Below are 21,551 nucleotides of genomic sequence, written 5' to 3' on the forward strand. Positions count from 1 at the left end.
AGCTGCCCAGTTTTACTGTCAAGTAAAGTGTACACTTTAGGACCACCACATACCACACAAAGCAAAACTAACCATCTTCAGTACCTACTATCCTCTTATTGTGACCTACACACTGGAGACCTGTGATCTGACAGAGAGACACAGAATAACCAAATCCAAGCTACTGATATGTAGTTAAGAAGGATCTCGTGAAAGTGGTCTCCTTTGGGATGGGATCAATGAACAAGAGTTGTGCAGGGATAGAAAATGTTGGATGAGGCTAATCACCAGCACCTGGGAAACTGGAGCAGTGACCTGACATTGATGAATATTGTCACAGAAGAAGTTAAGTAGCACAGTCCCCGTGGTGTAGTGGTTATGATACTAGACTGTTGCATGGAGGGTTGTGAGTTCAAAACTCACCTGAACTGTAAAATTTTAATTTGTATATTCGGCTCGAGTACATTCTAGAAGTATCCACAACTGTCAAGAATCATTGTACTGGTATGTTCCGTAACTGTAGAAAGGATATAAAATGTAGACTGGCAATGGCAAGGAAAGCGTTTCTGAAGAAGAGAAATTTGTTAACATTGAGTATAGATTTAAGTGTCAGGAAGTCATTTCTGAAAGTATTTGTATGGAGTGTAGCCATGTATGGAAGTGAAACATGGACGGTAAATAGTTTGGACAAGAAGAGAATAGAAGCTTTCGAAATGTGGTGCTACAGAAGAATGCTGAAGATTAGATGGGTAGATCACAAAACTAATGAGGAAGTATTGAATAGGATTGGGGAGAAGAGAAGTTTGTGGCACAACTTGACCAGAAGAAGGGATCGGCTGGTAGGACATGTTCTGAGGCATCAAGGGATCACCAATTTAGTATTGGAGGGCAGCGTGGAGGGTAAAAATCGTAGGGGAAGACCAAGAAAAGAATACACTAAGCAGATTCAGAAGGATGTAGGTTGCAGTAGGTACTGGGAGATGAATAAGCTTGCACAGGATAGAGTAGCATGGAGAGCTGCATCAAACCAGTCTCAGGACTGAAGACCACAACAACAACAACATATATACCGTATGTGTTCCAGCTGGAAGCAGTTTGCTCCGCACCCCTGTATGTGCAAGTGCTGAATAAACCTTCGTTAAGTGAAGTTAGTGTTCATCATTCATCTAATTACACTTTCTTCTATGTGACAATATCATTAATGAAGACTAATTAATTTTGCCTCCAAAGTATTGTACATTTATGAGCAGAACAGACAAAAAAATTACTCTGCCGCAAGTGACATCACACTAATACTGTGTAACACTTCCACTTGCCTTCATAGCAGGGAATGCCACATCTGGCTGAAGCCATTATTGATGATTAGATCCCATAGAACATCCAAATTGTGCAGATGTTGATGACTACGGTTTAACCCTTTGATTGCCGTGGACGAGTGAACTTGTCATGGTGCGCTGCTCCCCTGGTGCTGAGGACATGTTTAAACATGGTCCTTAAGCACTATTGACATTTTCAGGCATCGCATTTCACCAGCCTCAATACTGCAGATGAGTTACTTCGATATATTTGAGAATAAAAAAGTTTCAAGTATTTATCATTCAAAATATGTGCCTTTTTGCATGCTACAATTTGCAAAAAATCTTATTTTGCCATTTATGAAATTGACAGTTGTTGTGACCAAATGATACCTGATGTGCAGGGACAGAAATGGGGTGTTGAGTGTGACCACCCAGCAGATATAAAAACCAATAACTCGAGAACAAAATGAGATATCATTCTGCTCTTAGTTTTGAACAAAATTTCGAATTTCACACACAGCAATGTGTGAGCTAAAATCAACCATACGCTAAGTTTACAAAATGCGTTTTTACCTCAACAAAGTCATTAAAAGTTCATGCAAAGGTTTACTTCATTTGATGCTACGAAAAGAAATTCAGTCCCTTATTGAGTGAAGATGTGCAAAAATTAAATTTTTCACTGAATAGTTTTCTTACAATTGGATGAGAAGTATTCCATAGCAGTCAAAATGCCATCTCTCGACAAAGTAGCAGAATTTAGTGAGCAGTACAGTGACAACAAAACAGCACTCAGCACAGGATACAGAGTGTGCATCTGTAGCAGTGAAAGAGTTAATCTGCTGTCCCCAAACCTTTTTTATAGGATTAGTAGGCCAGTGGAAGTGAGACAAACCTGAGTGTATGACAAACCGGGACCGAATGTATGCGGCCTGTGAACACAGCTGTAGTCGTTTTTGGAAGAGTGGAGTGTCCACAGCATAATCACGTTGACTTATAAGAAAGGACTACAATGGGTCACTGAGAATGTTGAAATAAACTTCCTGGTTCATGTCCACGGTAACATGAATGAGGTGGTCAAAATCACATTATGAGAAACAACACCAAAAGATCGCACAATCATCTCTGACCTGAGCTACACCCTCTGCACACTGCTCGCTAGAAGCATATTGAGCCATTGAGGCACTCGACACCTTGTGCGATTTGAAAAGAGGCAAAGTCACAACTCATTGCACAACTCTACATGCCACCAGTTTCTGTGTTATTATATGCATTGCAGCTTTAAGTGCCGCAAGTGTCAATTGTGAACTTGTCATGCTATACATTAGGACATTTTTACAAACTAGACATGTTAGACAGTTTGAATGGATAGTTTAACAAACCAGACAGTTTCATCGTAGTGCGGCCGTGGACACATCCGAACACGGTAGCTCTTTGATGCCATTTCATCACATCTCCATGTCAATCGCTCTTCCTGCGCTGTTTTCGTACAACCAAAAGGCACGTACACACCTCGTCACTGCCATGACTTATGTAACTGGTGGAAGGTCACTAGACTGCCAGGTACCAGTTGTACACCATCAAAGAACTTCAAAGTGACCAGTATACATTTTTAACTATTTCACTGCTACAGACCTGCTCTCTGCATTCTCTGCTGGGGGCAGCTTTTATTATGGGTGCTTGCCAAATGCTGCTACCTCTGCCAAGAGATGGTGTTCCAACTGCAGTGGAATATTTGATAATCTGATTTTAAAGAAATTATTAGGTAAAAAACATTGATTTTTGCACGTCTTATAGTCTGATATCTTTGCTTCATAAAGCACCAATTTTTTTTTCGTTATTTCTCATAGCTAATGTGCTGCATAAAATTAAGTGTACCATAACATGACTTTTTAAAAAAAATTGCTGAGGTAAAAACACATTGCGTAAACGTGGCATGTGGTTGATTTAAGCACTCACATTGCAGTGAAAGAAATGGAGATAAGATACCAAAATTTTATTTAAAGTTGAGAGCAGAACGGCATCTCAATTCATTTTCGAGTTATTAGGGTTTACATCTGACAGACAGTTGCACGTGACGCACCTAGTTCTGTCCATGTGGACTTGCTGGCTGCTCTGAAATACTTATCATCCAATTTTAAGAAAACTACTACAGGGAAAAAATTTGAATTTTGCACCTTTTACAGTTTGATATCTTTGCTCAATAGAGAACTGAATTTCTTTTCATTATATGCCGTAGTTACTGCGCTTAATCAAATCAAGTGAAATGTTATGCAACATTTTTACAGAGTTTCCAGAGGTAAAAACGTATTGCGTAAAGTTTGCAAATTGTTGATTTAGCTCGTAGATTTCAATGAATTTTTTAAAAAATTGAGAGTGGAAAGATATCTCATTTTGTTGTCAAGTTATTGGGTTTTATATCCAACCAACAGTTGCGTGTGAAACACCCATTTATGTTCTTGCGCATTGCAAATTAGTGGTCATAATAATCGTCCCACAGCTCCTGGGGAATTCTGTAGCAGGACGCATATACACGTTTACAGCAGCAAAGGGGTAAAGAAAGTGACTAATATTTCGCCCGGTTATCTTGTCTTCGACTATATTTTCACATTCACTGATCATGTGACACTATTCCACAATAAAATTGAAAAAAAAATTAATAAAGGAAGGAAAGGCAGTCACTCATCTATGAGGTGTGTCAATAAAGTAATGAGACTGATGTGAAAAAAATGTTGCTTACCGTTTTAATCAAGTGTAGTGTTGTTTCCTGCAAAGTAGTTTGGTTCTGATTGCACACACTTTTTCCAGCACTTACGCCATTGATGTTAACATTTCTGGAACTTATCTTCTTGGACATCTTGTGTTGTTTGAAAATGCTGTTCCTTGACTGCTGTTTTGACTCTTGGATGTTGTGTTGGCAGAAGAGCCAACACTGTGTTACTAGAGGAGGCCGAAATGCACGCATTTTAGCTCATGCAGGCTGGCATGAGGAGGGAAGGACTATACTGACGTGAGGTCTGGAACATGACATGGAATTAGAATTCAGAAAGTGGACATAATTAGTTCGATACTTAACTTTAATCCATTAATGATGAACGTTGCTCTTGATGGTACATGATTCACAATATTATCTGTTCAGAATACATTCATAGTAACTGAATATGGCGCCTTGCTAGGTCGTAGCAAATGACGTAGCTGAAGGGTATGCTAAACTGTCGTCTCTGCAAATGAGAGCGTATGTAGTCAGTGAACCATTGCTAGCAAAGTCGGCTGTACAACTGGGGCGAGTGCTAGGGAGTCTCTAGACTAGAGCTGCCGTGTGGCGGCGCACAGTCTGCAATCACTGATAGTGGCGACACGCGGGTCCGATGTATACTAATGGACCACAGCCGATTTAAAGGCTACCACGTAGCAAATGTGGTGTCTAGCGGTGACACCACATTGGAAATATAAAAAAGTCGCACTAAGCGATATCTGGTGAATAAGGTGGCTGTGGTTGTACTGAAATTTGTTATGAGGTTAAAAATAGCTGTACTGACAGAGCAGTATGGGATGGCGCATTATCGTGATGCAGAATCCAATTATCAGCAATGTTGGCACGGACACGATTAACTCTTTTACGAAGTCTTTCTAAAATTTCTGTGTAGTAATATTGGTTAACTGTTTGTCCAGGAGGCACCCACCTTTTATGAACAATTCCCTTGGAATCAAAGAAGCACACAAGCATGCATTTCACTTTTGACTTTGACATGCGAGCTTTTTTTGGTCTGGGTGAGCCCTTTGAGCACCATTGCGAACTTTGGCGTTTTGTCTCTGGATCGTACTGAAAAAACCGTGATATCACGGCTCAACAATTCTGGATTGATTTCCGTTTGCTCTAACAGATCTGCTGCCACATTTTTCTGTGTTTCTCGCTGTTGTGGTGTGAGATTTTTGGGGACCATTTTTGCACAAATCTTTCTCATACCAAGATCTTCATTTATTATTGGACGAACCGTTTCTCAATTGATGGTCAGTTCTTCTGCAATCATTTTCACGGATAGTCTTCAATCAGATCGTACGAGTTCATGCACCCTTGCCAAGTTGACATCCGTCTGTGAGGTTGATGGTCGTCATTGCGGTCTTCATCTTTAACATACGTTCTGCCTTTACTAAGCATTTTATGCCAACAAAAAACTTGAGCTTTTGACATAACCTCCTCTCCATAGCCTTCTGAAGCTTACCATAAGTTTTCATTGCGTTTTCACCCAATTTAACGCAAAAAGAAATGGCATACCGTTGCGCAATATTATGCGGTTCCATTTCCATAATGAGAGACACAAACACATGTTAACTTTTTACAGCACAACTCACGACTGAGCAGTTGCATTGATGTGTCACTTGGATTAGAAGCAGCTTATAGACCAAGGTCAAAGATATTGTGCCTATGCAAGCCTACAGGGTTGCCACATCAAGCAAAGAAAATCAGTCTCATTACTTTATTGTCGCACCTCGTATAACAGACCGATGTGGGGTACACCAGCACATGTAACTGAAAACAATATTTGCTAACTTTTGACTTTTAACACTGCTGTTGCTGCCACATCATGTGCTCATGACCACATTATGAATAAAGTTGCTCGATTTGTTGATGTATCAGTGTGGCTGCCGCAGCTGGGGTGATATGTATTTGTGTGTGTGTGTGTGTGTGTGTGTGTGTGTGTGTGTGTGAATGTGTCTACTTCCTACTAGAAAAAGAGCTAGAGCCTGAAAGCTAATGAACACAGTTTACTGTTATGTGTTCTTATGTGCCACACATCAGACTGCTATAGGCGAGTCATTGTGTTATCCTTATTTTACATGTATTCTATCCAGAATGTGACCTAACACTGAGGTCATAATTTTTTTTACCCGAAATTGATGTTTAGAATTTTTTAGCAGATGGGGAATTGGCGGGATACCATTGTGATAACTGTCTTTATATCTAAGGTGTGTAATGAGCCAGCCATGTATCATCACCAGTCACAGTAGAGCTCAGAAAATCCTCACCTTCCGTTTCAGGTTGCTCAAGAACTAGTGGGTCATGTTGATTTTTCTTGTGCTGCTTTGTCAGTTGTTATGGGACCCACTTTCCCCACGGTTTCCGGTATGCCATAGCTTCTCTGATAGTCTCATTTAAGAGAGTTCTGGACAGGTGTGGAAACATTGCAGCAATTTCATCCTCTGTCAATTGATAGTCTTTGGAAACAGTTTCCCCGAATTTTTGCACCAACTTATCAGTCAAAATGGAAGGTCTTCCACCCTTCTGTTCAGCATAAACATATGTTCATCCTCCACCAAATTGCTTACTTCACTTAAACACACTTATTCTGTTTATGACACCTTTGCTGTAAACCGTTTTGATTCAAGGAAAAAGTACGTGTTATTCCTTCTCCGAGGAGGGAGTGGATCATAGCAAGTGGCTCACACTTGTTGGGATTTCTTGCATCATTCACGCAATTGGACACATCAAGGTGAGTTTATGTACAACAGTGTTTCTGCAATTCTCATCCTGGTCAGGTGTTCCCCACTACCACTCAATGTTGCCGACTCTCAACAAACAAAAAATCACAGCTCATTATGGTCACGGTACACTTATGTTCTGAAAATGCCTAGTGTACTCATTTTGTTGCAGGTACCGTGGCCATGACGTGTCTGGCTTTACGACGGAAAGCTGTGTCGATAATACGGACCGCCACGTGCTGTCCGGGTCAGCCGACGGTCACGTCTACTGCTGGGACTTAGTGCGTGAGAAGCTAACGGAGACGCTGCTGCACGGAGAGGTGAAGGGCAGTGCGAGTGTCGTGTCTTCCCTGAGCCCACACCCACTGCGGTCTGGTCTGCTGTCAGCTGCCGGAGGCACGGTCAAGCTGTGGGGACAGGAAGAAAGCCCAGACGGTGCAGATGAGGCATGACCCGTTGCGAGGGTTCGTCACTTTTGGTTAAACTGGTTCCTGTTTTGAACTGATTCTGATTTATTACTACCTTGTACATAAGTGTTTAATATTTAACTGAGCACCTAGCATCAGGTTTCTCAGTGTCAAAATCAGTGGTGATGGTAGCACTGTACCTGTACAAAACCGAGTTCATTAATATTCAACTCTGAGATTACCAGTTAATAAAATAATTTCCACACATTAAAATACTAATGTTGATTTTGTGGAAATGACAAGAATATCCATTTATTGAAAGTGTGATGTACTGTGTGAGAACTATGATATGGCACATGGATTTCCCAGTTCTGTTCACTAGCAGTTGGGAGACTGTGCTTTAGCGATCTGCAGGTGTCCATTGTCAACTGTGCGGAGTACTATTAGCTGGTGTTAACTGCATTGTCTTTTTTTTGTGCTGAGCTGTGCTGCCACTGTCTGTATGTTGTTATACAATTTTTTTGTGATTTTTTGGAAAATGATTGAGTTAGTTGGTGGCCTATTGCTGGAGTTACCTCCTACTCAAGTATGGAAAAGGAAGCCATGTATCAGGAGCAGTTCTGGAAAATGGTGAAGTGCTGTGATGCTGAGAAAACTGAAAAGGAACTGTTACTTCTTACAGTCTTCCGTCAGAGAGATGACTTAAGACTTGCAAGAGTCTGCCTAGTGTTGCTATAATTTGCGAGTGTGCAGGAATCACCCAGATGTATCTGCAGGAATTCCTGGCAAGGGGCAGTTAATTTCAGTTGCAGTTCAATTAAAGAGTAATTTGAAACACCTCTGCATATGATCCTAATTACATTAAAATGCACCCTCTTGTTACTGGCACAGCACTTCTTATAGAAAGACAGATGTATGTAATGACTAGTAATACATTTTGACGTAAAAGGTAGTGCCCACTATGCATAAATTTCCTGCTGGTTCTTCGACAGAAAATGGAGTACCATCTCCCTTACCCAAGTGTTGGATTGAGAAAGGCTGAAAAAAAGATAACTTTGTTATTGGAACATTGAACACTAGCAACCCCAGTTGTTCGTGGAAATGAAAAACATTAGGAAGGCTGGCACAGAAATGTTTTATTTGGATGAATCCTAGATGAACAGTAACCCAATGTGTGGTTATTACTGTGTGGGGAAGCATCTCCAAAAGACTAATAGATGAAAGTGTGGATTCTAAAACAGGATTCATTAGACAAGCACAGCTAAAGTTTCCAAATCTACCCTGGAAGACTACCAAGGGCAGACGAATTCTGCTAATTTTGAAAAATAGTTGAACGAACTTGTGCCTCCAAATCTTCCTCCCCTGTCCATAATAATCATGAACAAAGCTCCTTATCACAACAGTCAAGCCAACAAACCACCCATGAAATATGATAGGAAACTACCGATAAGAGAAGAGAAAAATACAATATGATGAGAACACAACAAGCAAGTGCCACAAAGTAATTCATATGCTGCCATACAATTTTGTCTTAAATGCCATAGAGAACATTACAAGTGAAATGTTTTCTGCAAATCTTTTGAATCCTGCAGGTGGTTGCTTTCACGTTGTTACTGAGGAGCACTGCAAAAGTGTTGCACAAAGGCATAATAACTCAAGAAGGAGCACTGGAGGCACGGCGATGTAATGGATGTAGCCTTATTGTCAACATTGTCACTTCAGACACTAGTGACAAGTATGAGAACACATTTGTAGGCAAGAATAAAACTGTTAAGTGTACTGGAGCTTCAGAGAACTAGAGTTCTTCATTTTAGTTTTACAGGGTGTCTACGTGGACAAGAAAAATAAATTCCCGGATTTTTCCCGGATTTCCCAGTTAAAAACACAATTTCTCCCGGATGAAATTGCGTATAAAGCGGGTGAAAATACATCCGGGTTAAGTAACAGTATACTTTCCCTCGGAGCTATAAAATGTATCAGTCCTTTGAATCGTAAAGGTCTCATACCGGCGGAGGACGTCCCACCACTTTATGAAATCCTGGAAAAACAATGCGTTTGGAAAGTTGTTTGATGCGAGACAATTATTTTCGTATTGCAAAAGTATTTACACAAATTCCACAAATTACAGCACGGTAGCTTCCGAAACTCTAAAATAGAGATTGCGTTGAGCGATGCACTTTTGTCAGCCAGTCATAGCTCATGTCACGTGACCTCGCTAGCGAATGACGGCAGTTATTCGGAGCACGAGGCCTACGAGAAAGACAGGCCGCGGCGCCTACGAGAAAGACAGGCCGCGGCGCGTACGTTACGAAGTTACGCCGAGCTCGTTCAACTCAGCTAAGTGCGTTTCTACACCGGTTAACTCGTAAGCAGATGTGTATGTACGAACGAGAATTGCATCGTCTATTGACATCCACTGTTATTAGTCCTACAATGATAGGAAGTCCGTAGGCCTACTAACAGGCTCTAATTTGGCAATTAAAATTGTGCCAAAATGATCATCAGTTGTGTAGAAAAGTCGAAGTGCTCTGGCATGAAGAGACTTGTGACATTGCTCAGTAACACATTATGCACATTTTTTTGAAGGTCAATACACTTTTTGGCATCGATTGCATAATTTTTTATCTATGAAAGAACAACATTAAATATGAAAACTAACCTGAAGCTCGGTCTTTTTTTAGCGTGTGTTACATGTTAAGTCATATCAAATACAAATGTGCCAGTAAAATTTTAAATAGTGGCATAAATGACATCTTCTGGGCCCGACATTTTTCAAATAGCTGATCCTCAAAGTGTTACGTTTTGAATGAGAGTTATAAAGCCCTGTGATTTAAGAAATTCACTGCACATTCTCACACCTAACATAAATCATCTTGCATGGAAATTTACTTCGAAAGTAACGCATCTCAAGCCACTATTCGTAATATTTTCTGGTGATCTGTTAGAAATTTAAACAGTTGTGACGTCACGCACATCGAATGCACGTTAGTTGTTACGGATGTACTGCATAATCTTCGACCTAAAGCCTTTGACACTTTTCGGTGTCGGCAAACTGGTCTGAGCATTGTGTAAATAAATTACCCATTTTCTATCCAACTAAACTTTTATTTTGGTGTTATTCTCTGATTTATGTTCCATTGCTGCAGTATTATTCAGCAGTAGTGGACTAAAGTTCTTTGTCAGCGTATCTGATCTTACACGTCAAACCTACAAAACTAACTGAAATCTAAAACAATGAAAAATCCCGGAATTCTAAAAAATTCCCGGATTTGTCCCGGATGAAAAAATTCCCGGGTTTTTCCCGGATCTCCCGGATGTCCCGGGCCGTATACACCATGTTTTATTTCTTTGTTCATGTTTTAAGTTGCTAATGTTTTGTTAAAATGTGTGATATCTAGTAAATTTCAAAAAACAGTAAGTTGTTTTGATAGTTGTACTTCTATCTGTCACATTTATTTTGACAACTGATACATAATTTTCTTCAATTAATATCTTTCTTTAACATGTCAGTACAAACAATGAGCCCAGTTTCGATAACATGAAGGATTTAACTGATCATTACCTCTTGTGTATGTTGCTACTTTTGTGGCAGCTCAAAACACAAGTTTGTGCTGACATACTGCGTGCTTACGTTACATGAAGGCAGAGCTCGTTCCCCACCTGTCTCCACAGCAGACTCTGTGTGCTCTCCCTTCATCCCTGCTCACTACATGCCAAGTACAGTTCACGAGCAGTACACAGATGTAAGCCTCCACACAGAACACTACTGTAACCGCAGGAAAAAGCCATGTCTAATTACAGTCGTTCTCAGGCAGTACGATGGAAATAATACGTAAACATTAGGTGAGTTAAAATGTAAAGCTGGGCGCCGGGTGTGGCAGAGGGGTCATAAAGAAACAAGACCCAGCTGGATAGCCGAGGTGGAAGTCCCTAACTGTCGGGCAGCTGCGCATGGTAAGAAAGTAAAGTTATAAAGAGACAAAAGAAGTTCTGTGTAGGGGACCTGTGATAAGCAGTCGATTTGGAGTATCAACAGAGAGCACTTCTGGTTAGAGAGAGAAGCCTGGAAGCAGAGAGAGAAAGAAAGAGGGGTCTTGTTGTAGACAGCACTACGTCATGAGGAGCCAATGAAGGGCTCAGGACACAGTGGGTGGCCATATAGGGAGAGGCACCTCCATCCCTCCACCCAGCTTCTGAAGAAAAATAATGAAATCAATACTTAAACAATACCAAACAAGGACAAGTGCACTCGACGCTACGTCATGCCAAGCACTGGTGGGATCGAAGGGGGAAAGCTAACAAAACTTGGGAGCATGCCGCTCTGGGGCTCTCGAGGTTAGGCTCCCAGTAACGACAGTAATCAGTGTGGATTGCAGCGACTTGGGGTGAGGAACAGGCTGTAGACAGGCATCTGGAGATAGTCGCTGATGTGTGTTTAGGCAGTGGCCGCAGGACTCTGGTGTAGGGTGCTAGTGTGGGCAGCAGTGTCACTGAAGAGCTACTATCAGGCAGTCGGAATGGTAGTAGTTAGTCGCCGTCTATGTGAAAGACTTCCATTCCGTGGGTACAATCACCAACACAGTTAGGGTGATCTGTATTCTTTCTGAATAAACTAGAACTTGCGTAATCTTCAGAAGAGTTTATTTCCACCTACTTCCTAGCCTTGTACCTTCACACCAGGGATTTCAACATCTTAGCCGGATCAAAAGTCTCCCTCTCACTAAGGTCAACCGGCTAAAACCCTTTCACGAGCCGTGTTGCTCAGTTGCCAGCAAACCCCACGCTTGGGACGCAACATAAATAAAACTTTTGGTGCCAGGTGTGGGGTACCACAAAGGCACATAGACAGTTAGGAGGTACGAGTCAGTAGATTTTGCTACAGCGATTGTGGCAAACTGCAAGAAATTGTGGCAGCTTGCAACTTTCAGCATTAGTAGTTCCACTACGGTAGAGGCCAGAAATGTAGTCCTCACAGGTGCAGGGCAATGCAGGACAGTGGCAGCAAGATGCAGAGTGACGAGGCACAGGGGTGCCGAAGCAGGCAGTGGTTCGAGACCGAGGGTACGGGCCGAGCAGCGGCAGCCAAGGCGAGCGACGTGGTCAGCATAGCCCAGCAGAGCAGCGGTCGACGCATCACAGGTAGCTTTAAATTTTGAATATAGTTAAGTTGGTAAGATGCCCCAGACTAACGAAGTTCCGTCGTCCTCTAATAGCAGTAAAATGTCAGTTAAGGAAGCATTGTGTATTGTGTCGAAAGTGTTCAAAGGGAATAAAAGGGATCTCAGAGAATGTATTGAGAATGAGAATGTGGATGCGGCATTTGAGCTTGTAAAGCCGGAACAACCTGAAACATTATTGAAATTTGTTAAAGCAAAGATAACTGGTGAGACTAGATTGAGATTGCAAATGTGTGAATGCACGGGTACATGGCAGGAAGTGAAACGTGTTTTAGAAGAAAACTATGCGAGTAAGCATGCCATAGACTATTACACGTGCAAGATTTATCAAGCAAGACAGGGACAGAGAGAGCCAATTGCGATGTGGGAAAGTCGAATTGATAAGGTGCAGAGAGATTTTAGGGAGACAGTAAGCAGAGTCACGGCTAGAGATAATTTAAAAGGCACAATAGAACTTGTCGATTTGCTATGAAGAGCCCGCTTTATACAGTGTTTAAGCAGTGATAGAATCCAAACAATAGCAAGAAGTAGAGGTGATGAAATTACGCTGGCAGCAGCTGTGGAGTTAGCCCTGCCAGAGGAAAGCGCAATACTGTCCATGAAAGAGCGGGGACTAGCCCCGAGGGCAATCTTTAACCGTGGAAAGGAAACGGTGAAGAATGCAAGAGAGATTAAAGAATTGAAATGTTTCACATGCGGGTTGAGAGGTCATATTGCAAGTATGTGCAGAAAGAATAGGCCTGAGGGTAGAGTATGGGCAATGACGGGTAAAGAATTCACAAACTTTTGCTATGGGTGCAACAAGCTGTGGCGCACAGACACAGAATATTGGGTGAGGTTAAGGGAGGTTCATCCGCTAGATGTAAGAGACTTTAGAGGAAAACATAGAGAAACCAATGGAGGATTACGGGAGTGGAGATGTCCACTGATGTGTTGGCAAATGTGCCAACACCTTGTAGATAGAGGAGGCCGAAATGCACGCTATCTAACGCAGACGGGCGTGAATTCTGGAACAGGATAAGTAATTGAATGCTAATAAGAAAAGTACGTATCTAAGTTAATACTCAACTTTAATGCATCCTTGTGGTACATCGCTATTGACGATACAAATTAGACTCTCTCCAGATAGGGTTAATGGCGCCTTGCTAGGTTGTAGTCATGGACTTAACTGAAGGCTATTCTAACTGTCTCTCGGCAAATGAGAGAAAGGCTTCGTCAGTGTAGTCGCTAGCAAAGTCGTCGTACAACTGGGGCGAGTGCTAGTCCGCCTCTCTAGACCTGCCGTGTGGTGGCGTTCGGTCTGCGATTACTGACAGTGGCGACACGCGGGTCCGACATGTACTAATGGACCGCGGCCGATTTAAAGCTACCACCTAGCAAGTGTGGTGTCTGGCGGTGACACCACATCCACAATGTATTTTACCAAGGAACTGTGGAATCCCATGTACAAGGGTGAAAGACATAGCCTGCTTCAAGTGTAAGCGGCAGGGTCACTATGCTAAAGATTGTCATGAAGGGCCCTGGCATGCCTGGAGAAAAGGCAGAGTGCCAGTATGTAGTAAAACTGGCAAAGTGGTGCAGGGAAACTAAGAGGTGGCAGTTGGGCCTTGTTGCGATAGGTAAACCAACATTTAGGGTAATCGACTGTGAAACAGAGAATAATGTTTTAGTATTGTATTGCATGGAGTTAAAGAGATATTTGAAGTTATTGATAGACACAGGAGCACTGTTGTGTTTGCTCAAGAGAACAAGTATCCCAGTAAAAAGTGCACTTAGAATTAATGAAGCATAAAGCCTTCGACTAAAAGGCCAGTGAAGCCGTCAGTACAATAGGCACAGTACAGAAAAAGTAGGACAGAAATTACATGTGTATGGGAGACAACTAGATATTCCATGCGATGGATTGATAGGCAGAAATTTCTTGACAGAGCATAGAGTCAAGCTAGATTACACAGGATTCAGAAGTAGGCAGGGAAATAGGGCCCTGAGAGGAAGGAATAATGTTATTGAAGGTGGACAGAAATGTACCACGGAGAATCGAAAAAGAGATGATTATTCCAAGACAGGAGATTGCACAGGGGGTGCATGTACCTGAATCTTTAGCAAAAGTGTGAAAGTGTAAATGCATAGTGAGTGCATTGAACTTGTCAGAGGACGGAGTTCAGTTAGGAAATGTCAGGTTAGTGACGGAAGAATTAGAAAGACTCGTAAAAATATGCAAAGTAATAGGTAGCACGGCTGTTGTAGGAAAGTTGTGCTAGTGTGTTGCGAAAGCAATTAAGAGTGGATCACTTGCATGCTGAAGAGAAAGGTGCTCTAGTAGAGGTTTGCACGGAGTACAGAGATGTATTCCATCTACCAGGTGACAAATCGTCCCATACTTCCACAGTGAAATACAGAATACCAATTGCACATGAACAGATGAAGAGTTGACATAATTGTCAAAAGTAAGAGTGCCTGGAACACACTGTTACTATTGGTTCCTAAGAAGTTCAACGCCAGTGGCAAGCAGAAATGGAGAATGGTAATGGACTACAGACAATTAAATGACATCACTGTAGGCGATGCATTTTCACTACCGAATATCTTCGATATTCTGGACCAAGTAGGGCAAGCTAAGTACTTCTCAACGCTTGACCTCGCAAGCGGATACCATCAAATTTTGACGGACGAGAAGGACAGAGAGAAAACGGCATTCAGCTGAAATTATCAACATTACAAATATAGAATAATGCCAATGGGACTGAAGGGAGCCCCAGGATGTTTCCAGAGACTGATGAATACAGTCTTGGCGTGTTTGCAAGGTGTGAAATGTTTTGTGTATTTAGATGCCATATATGCTATGGGAAAAACCTACAGGAGCATAACGAAAAGCTCAGGGAAATATTTGACAAGTTGTGAGAGCACAGTTTGAAGCTGCAACCAGACAAATGTGAATTCCTGAGGAAGGAAGTAATCTTCCTAGGTCACTGTATTACTGACAAAGGAATATCACTGGATATGGCAAAGGTGGAGAAGGTGAAGTTCTTCCCACAACCGAGGACAACCAAAGAATTAAAAGGGTTTCTCAGGTTAATAGGTTATTACAGCTGTTTCATTGCAAACTTTAGCAAAATTGCAAAACCTCTCCACGAGCACTTAAAGAAAGGAGTGGATGGGGTGAATGACAGAACAATGCATTCGAGGAGCTGAAGGAGAAACTGATATACTCTCCACTACTTAAGTACCCTGATTTTACGAAACCGTTTATCATCACAACGATCGTGAGTAACGCAGCCTTGGGAGCCGTGTTATCGCAAGGAAAGAAGGTTGGTGAAGACGTGCCCATTGCATATGTGTCCAGAACTCTGAACAAGGCAGAACTAAACTATAGCACAACGGAGAAGGAATTGTTGGCTATAGTGTATGTGGTAAACCAGTTTATACCATATGTATATGGCCGAAAGTTTACTGTGATGATGGGCCATAAGCCACTAACGTGGGTATTTAGTGTCAAAAATCCGAGTTCAAGACTACTGAAGTGTAGACTGAAGCTCAAAGAATATGACTACGAGGTAATATACAAGCCAGGAAAGCTAAATAGTAATGCGGACGCACTAAGCAGAATAAGGTGTGAAGCAGAGGATGAGCTAGATGCGAAGCAGAATATGGAGACAGAGAAGATCTCTGTACCAGAAGCAAGTGGGGCACAAAAGTCCATAAACGTGCGGAAAGTGCAAGCGTCGGCTGAAATAGAACAGGAAATGGATAGCAAAGAGGAAATTAGTGCTGAGGAAAAGGAGAACATTAAGAGATGCATGATAATCCTTTGGGAGGGCATCAGGTAATGCACAGGACACTAAAAAGAATCAAGGCTTACAATCAGTGGCACGGGACGAAGCAGGATATTGAAAATTACGTTCGGAAATGTCCATCATGCAAAAGAATAAAAACACAGATGAAAACAAGGATGCCCTTAGAGATTATGAACACAGCAGAGACAGTATTTGAAAAAATGCGTGATGGATATAGTCGGTCCTCTAGATGTATCCAGTACAGGCAAAAGGTACATCTTAAAATTTCAGGACGATTTAAGTAAATTTACGTTAGCAATTCCAATTGAAAAACAAGACACCAAAACAGTAGCTGAAGCATTTGTGGAAAACATTGTATTAAGATATGGAATTCCATCAGTCTTGTTAACAGATCAGGGTTCAAATTTTCTGAGTGACGTTTTTAAAAGAGTGTGTAAATTGTTGAGGGTTAAGCATATACATAGTACAGCTTACGACCCAGAATCAAATGGTGCACTAGAAAGAAGTCATAGAACACTTGCAGAGTATCTCGGACACTTCGTAACAGGTGATCAAAATTCTTGGGACAAATGGGTGCTGTATGCAATTTTTGTGTTCAACACTACACCACAGATTACACACTATTCTAGCTATTATATGGAAGAAAGGTCAACACACCAGGAGTACTGCAGCAGGAAACACAACAGTAAGCTACTATTATGAATCGTATGTAAATAGGCTAAGAGCGAAAATGCAAGAAGCCCATAGAGTGGCTAGAAACTCGATTATGAGCAGTAAGAAAATCTGTAAAGGACAATAAGACATGAAGCAGAATCCAAAGTAATTCAAGGTAGGAGATCCCAAAGTGTTACTGCATGATGAGGCGGTGAGATGTGGTAGATCCCGGAAATTAGATTCGCAATGGAGAGGTCCATTTGAAGTATTGAAAGTGGAAGGTCCTAATGTAATAATAAAAATTAATAGAAATAAGGAAACAAAAGTACATGCCAATAGGTTGAAACCGTTCTTTTAAATTTCAGGTATGGCACTCAAGTGGAAAGTTGTGCAACTTATCATAGTGGTAGCCACATACAACATCACTGCATCAGAGTATGCAATGAACAATTTTCAAGTGACACAGTTTCCGAGCCCCTCAGGATTGTACTATGATAATGTAGGACAAGTAGAAATATATAGCACCGCATGGAGAACTGTTACGTATGTGAATCTAGATGCAATAACAGAGAGGTTTCAGAAGGCAGAAAGGTATGGTAGAACAGCGGTACAAAGGTGCCGAGGGACAGTAAAACAAATAAACATAGGATTAATAGAGTGTCGGATACTAGATCAACAAGTAACACATCACGTGGAAAAGATCACAGATCTGCAACGATTAGTACAACAGCTGACAAAACATGAAACTAGAAGGAAGAGAGGAGTATTCAACTTCATTGGACAAGTAAGAAAGATACTGTTCGGGACATTAGACAAAGCAGGTGCAGCACACTATAAAGAAAGAATAGACACTATGGAGAGAAATTCAGAAGGGTTACTGAGATTAACAAAGGAACATGTGGCAGTGGTAAGGGCCACTTTGGCAGGAGTGAACAGGACAGTGTGTACGTTAGAATCAAACGAACATGTTATAAAAAAAAAAACAGGCATGCGGTTCATGAGAGAATATGTGAAAGAAACAGACATGGGTTTTAAACGTGTAGCGTCCTTTGCCACAGTGACAGGGTATTACAATTAGCACCAGTGTTTGGCCAAATTGAGGAAGAATATGAACAAATGATAAAACACTATTGTAAATCCGCAATAGGGAATACTGCAGCCTCACATCATTAACCCAGTCCAGATTGTAAAATACTTAGTTTCCTGTTCCTCTAGCTGAATCCTCAGGTTACCTATTACTAAGAATAATTGATTTAGATGTTTTCATCTCGGGCAGCATATTAGGGTATGTAATTAACATTCCCTTGATAGATAATAATAATTTTAACCTGTCTAGAGTACTTCCATTATCTAGAGAGAGCCCAGAGATGAAAGGGAGATATGTGTACATACAGCCAGAAAAATAATTCTTACTAATAGGTGAATCCAAGCGGCAATACGCGAAATTTTCTGTGGACCAACTAAAATGCAAAGAACTAAGTAAGAATAAGTGACTGTGCAGACAGTCATTTGCCTTGCTATCAACATTTGACCACGAAGAGTGTGAAGCCAAGTTGGTGCAACTGGTGAGAGAAATTCCAGAAGATTGTGTACAAAAAGTGGTCACACTGAATCAGAGCCTTGGCTATACGTAGTTCCTAAGGAAGAAGGCCTAACAGTACTATGTGGAAAGGAACCACCAAAGGACCTAATAATGAAAGGGGTAGGCAAAATAAGTTTCTATAGTAAATGTAAGGGATATGGAACCAGTGTGTTCATACAAACAGACAGAGTAATTCACAATAATGTAACAAAGAAAGACATAATACCGCAGATTAATCTAGAGTTAGATTGTTGCATTGTAAATGAAGAAAAGCGATATGTCTCAATGTTAACATTAGATTTACCATTGGATCATGTAGTAACACAGTTGGACGATTGAAAAATTGCAGGAAAAAGATTGGATGATGTCCAGAGAATGGCAGAGATACAGGTGGAAGAATTGAAATATTCCCAGTATTTCACACAGTATTCCGTAACCACGTATGTGTCAGTAGCAATAATTATCCTTATATAATAACATGCTGTTGTAAACAATGCAGATGTTGCAAAGAGTGTTTTAGAAGCATATGGAAATATTTTGAAGATAATGATTGTTGTGGTAAAGTATGCATAAGAAACACCATTGTGAACCAGTACCCAGAAGCTAGAAGACAAAGTAATAAAGGGGCTAAAGATGTAGTAATTTATGAAAGGTGTGGAAAAGGTCAAGAAGAGGCAGTCTTGTCCAGAAATAGATGTTAAATAACAATAAATGATAAAAATATGTATACCAAAAGTGTAATTTAAAAAAAAGTTGTCTTATGAAATGTGTAATTTCACTGTATCAGTGTTTAATGTTCTTGCCCATGCTTAATGAAGTTGCATTTGGAATGTAATGTATGTATCAATGTTTAATGAAACTGTATTTTGATATAATTGTATGTATCAATGTTTAATAAAACTGTATTTTGATATAATTGTATGTATCTGTGTTTAATGAAAACTGGATGTTATCCACGTATAATGTAATTGTTTTTTACCTGAGGCTTAATGGACTTGAGTTTACCAAGTGTGTAATGAAAATATAACACGTCAAGTGCTGGTGTAACAAACGAATGTAAAATCTGTAAAGCATTTAATCAAAAGGAACATAAAAAAAGTCACAATTGACACTACTCTGAGGAGTAATGCCAATTTCCCTGGTGGGGAAGGTGTTGTAACTGCAGCAAAAAGCCAAGTCTATTACAGGCCTTCTCAGGCAGTATGACAGAAATAGTATGTAAACATTAGGTGAGTTAAAATGTAAAGCTAGACACTGGGCATGGCAGTGGGGTCACAAAGAATCACGACACAGCTGGATAGCTGAGGCAGGAGTCCAAACTAGTTGGGCAGCTGCGCGTGATAAGAAAGTAAACAGCTACCAAGTTGTAAAGAGACAAAGGAAGCTCTGTGTAGGGGCCCGTGATAAGCAGTCAATTAGTAGTATCAACAGAGAGCACTTCTGGTTACAGAGAGAAGTCTGGGAGTGGAGAGAGAAAGATAGGGGGCCCTTGGTGGGGACAGCACTATGTCATGAGGAAGGGCTCAGGACACAGTACGTGACCGTATAGGGAGGGGCACCTCTATCCCTCCACCCAGCTTCTGAAGGAAAATAATGTAATCAATACTTGAACAATACCAAACAAGGAATAGTGTACTCGATGCTACGTCATGCCAAGCACTGGTGGGGTCGAAGGGGGAAAGCTAACAAAACTCGGGACCACGCCGTTCCGGGGCTCGTCGTTAGGCTCCCGGTAACGACAGTAGTCAGTGTGGACGGCAGTGACTTGGACTGAGAAGCAGGCTGTAGGCAGGCATCCGGAGATAGTCGCCGATGAGCGTTTAGGCAGTGGCCGCAGGACTCTGGTGTAGGGTGCTAGTGAACCCACTTAGAGGGTGACAATTATTGAATGATCTAAAAAAAAAAAAAAAGTAAATTAGATACAATCTACGGTGTCCACACACTTGATTCAGCATGTAAACGTCACAGATATTCGGATTTTGGTTATGACATATTTGATATGCTTGCCATCATTTGCGATGATGCGCATACGAATAGTGAAATTCTTCATGATCCGCTGAAGTGTCGGAACATCGATGCAATCAATGACAACCTGAATAGCTGTTTTCAGCTCAGCAATGGTTTTGGGGCTATTGCTGTACACCTTGTCTTTAATATAGCCCCACAAAAGGAGTTGCATGTGTCCAGATCCGGAGAATATGACGACCAATCGAGGCGCATGCCAATGGCCTCTGGGTACCCCAGAGCTAGAATGCACTCCCCAAAGTGCTCCTCCACAACATCACACACTCTCCTGCATTGATGGGGTCAAGCTCCATCTTGCATGAACCACATCTTATCAAAACCAGGGTCACTTTGGATAATGGGGATGAAATCATCTTACAAAACTTCCACGTACCGCTCAGTAGTCACTTTGCTATCAAGGGATGTTGCACCAATTATTCTGTGACTGGACACTGCACACCACACAGTCACCCATTGAGGTTGAAGAGACTTCTCGATCATGAAATGTGGATTCTCAGTCCTCCAAATGCGCCAGTTTTGCTTATTGATGGACCCATCCAAATAAAAGTGGGCTTTATTGCTTAATCAAACCATATTCACATCAAAGTCCTGTTTGTTACTTCTGTGGCCAATACTGTTGGTGAAACACAACTGCTGTTGCATGGCCCTGGGGCTTTACGGCTGATGGGTTTGAATATTGTATGGAAAGAGATGCAGATCTTCAACAATCATTTGTCGCAGTATCTCCCGGTTGATTCCCACCTGTTGTGCAGCTCATCTGGTCAATTTCCTGGGGCTGGTTTGAAACACAGCGCCTGTCTTCTCTATGTTTCCATGCTTTTTCACCTCTTTCTGACAAATTACATTGCCAACACAGTCATCACGAACACTGCCAGTTCTCTCAAACTTGGGATCAAATTCTTGATTGTTAGCACACTTGGACAAGCTTTCTTCAGCTTGAATTTTTCTTAAGCTGCAGTTGGGCTTTTAGGTGCCTGCATAGTAGGCCTCTTGCGTGCATAGTAGGCCTCTACAAACGCTATAGGCTCATGCGTGCTGTACTGTGACATTTTAACATGCAAATGGCCGATAACAATAAGGCACATGCGCGCTAATTCCCATCATACTGTGCAGTTTGAATGTCGTAATGCAAACCGTTCAGAAGTTATGACGATTTT

At 41.4% G+C, this 21,551-nt stretch overlaps 1 protein-coding gene across 1 annotated transcript in view; it reads left to right on the forward strand.

The window, feature by feature from the left end:
* Positions 1-8,969, forward strand: part of LOC126106806 (WD repeat domain-containing protein 83) — a 57,979-nt gene extending 49,010 nt beyond the window's left edge. The window contains exon 6 of the mRNA XM_049913197.1: positions 6,928-8,969. Within this exon, the coding sequence (XP_049769154.1) occupies positions 6,928-7,207 (280 nt within the window). The 3' untranslated portion in view covers positions 7,208-8,969. The remainder of the gene's footprint in view (positions 1-6,927) is intronic.
* The last annotated feature ends 12,582 nt before the right edge of the window (positions 8,970-21,551 follow it).

Source organism: Schistocerca cancellata, chromosome 10 (assembly GCF_023864275.1).
Source record: "Schistocerca cancellata isolate TAMUIC-IGC-003103 chromosome 10, iqSchCanc2.1, whole genome shotgun sequence".
Classification (NCBI taxonomy): Eukaryota; Metazoa; Arthropoda; class Insecta; order Orthoptera; family Acrididae; genus Schistocerca; species Schistocerca cancellata.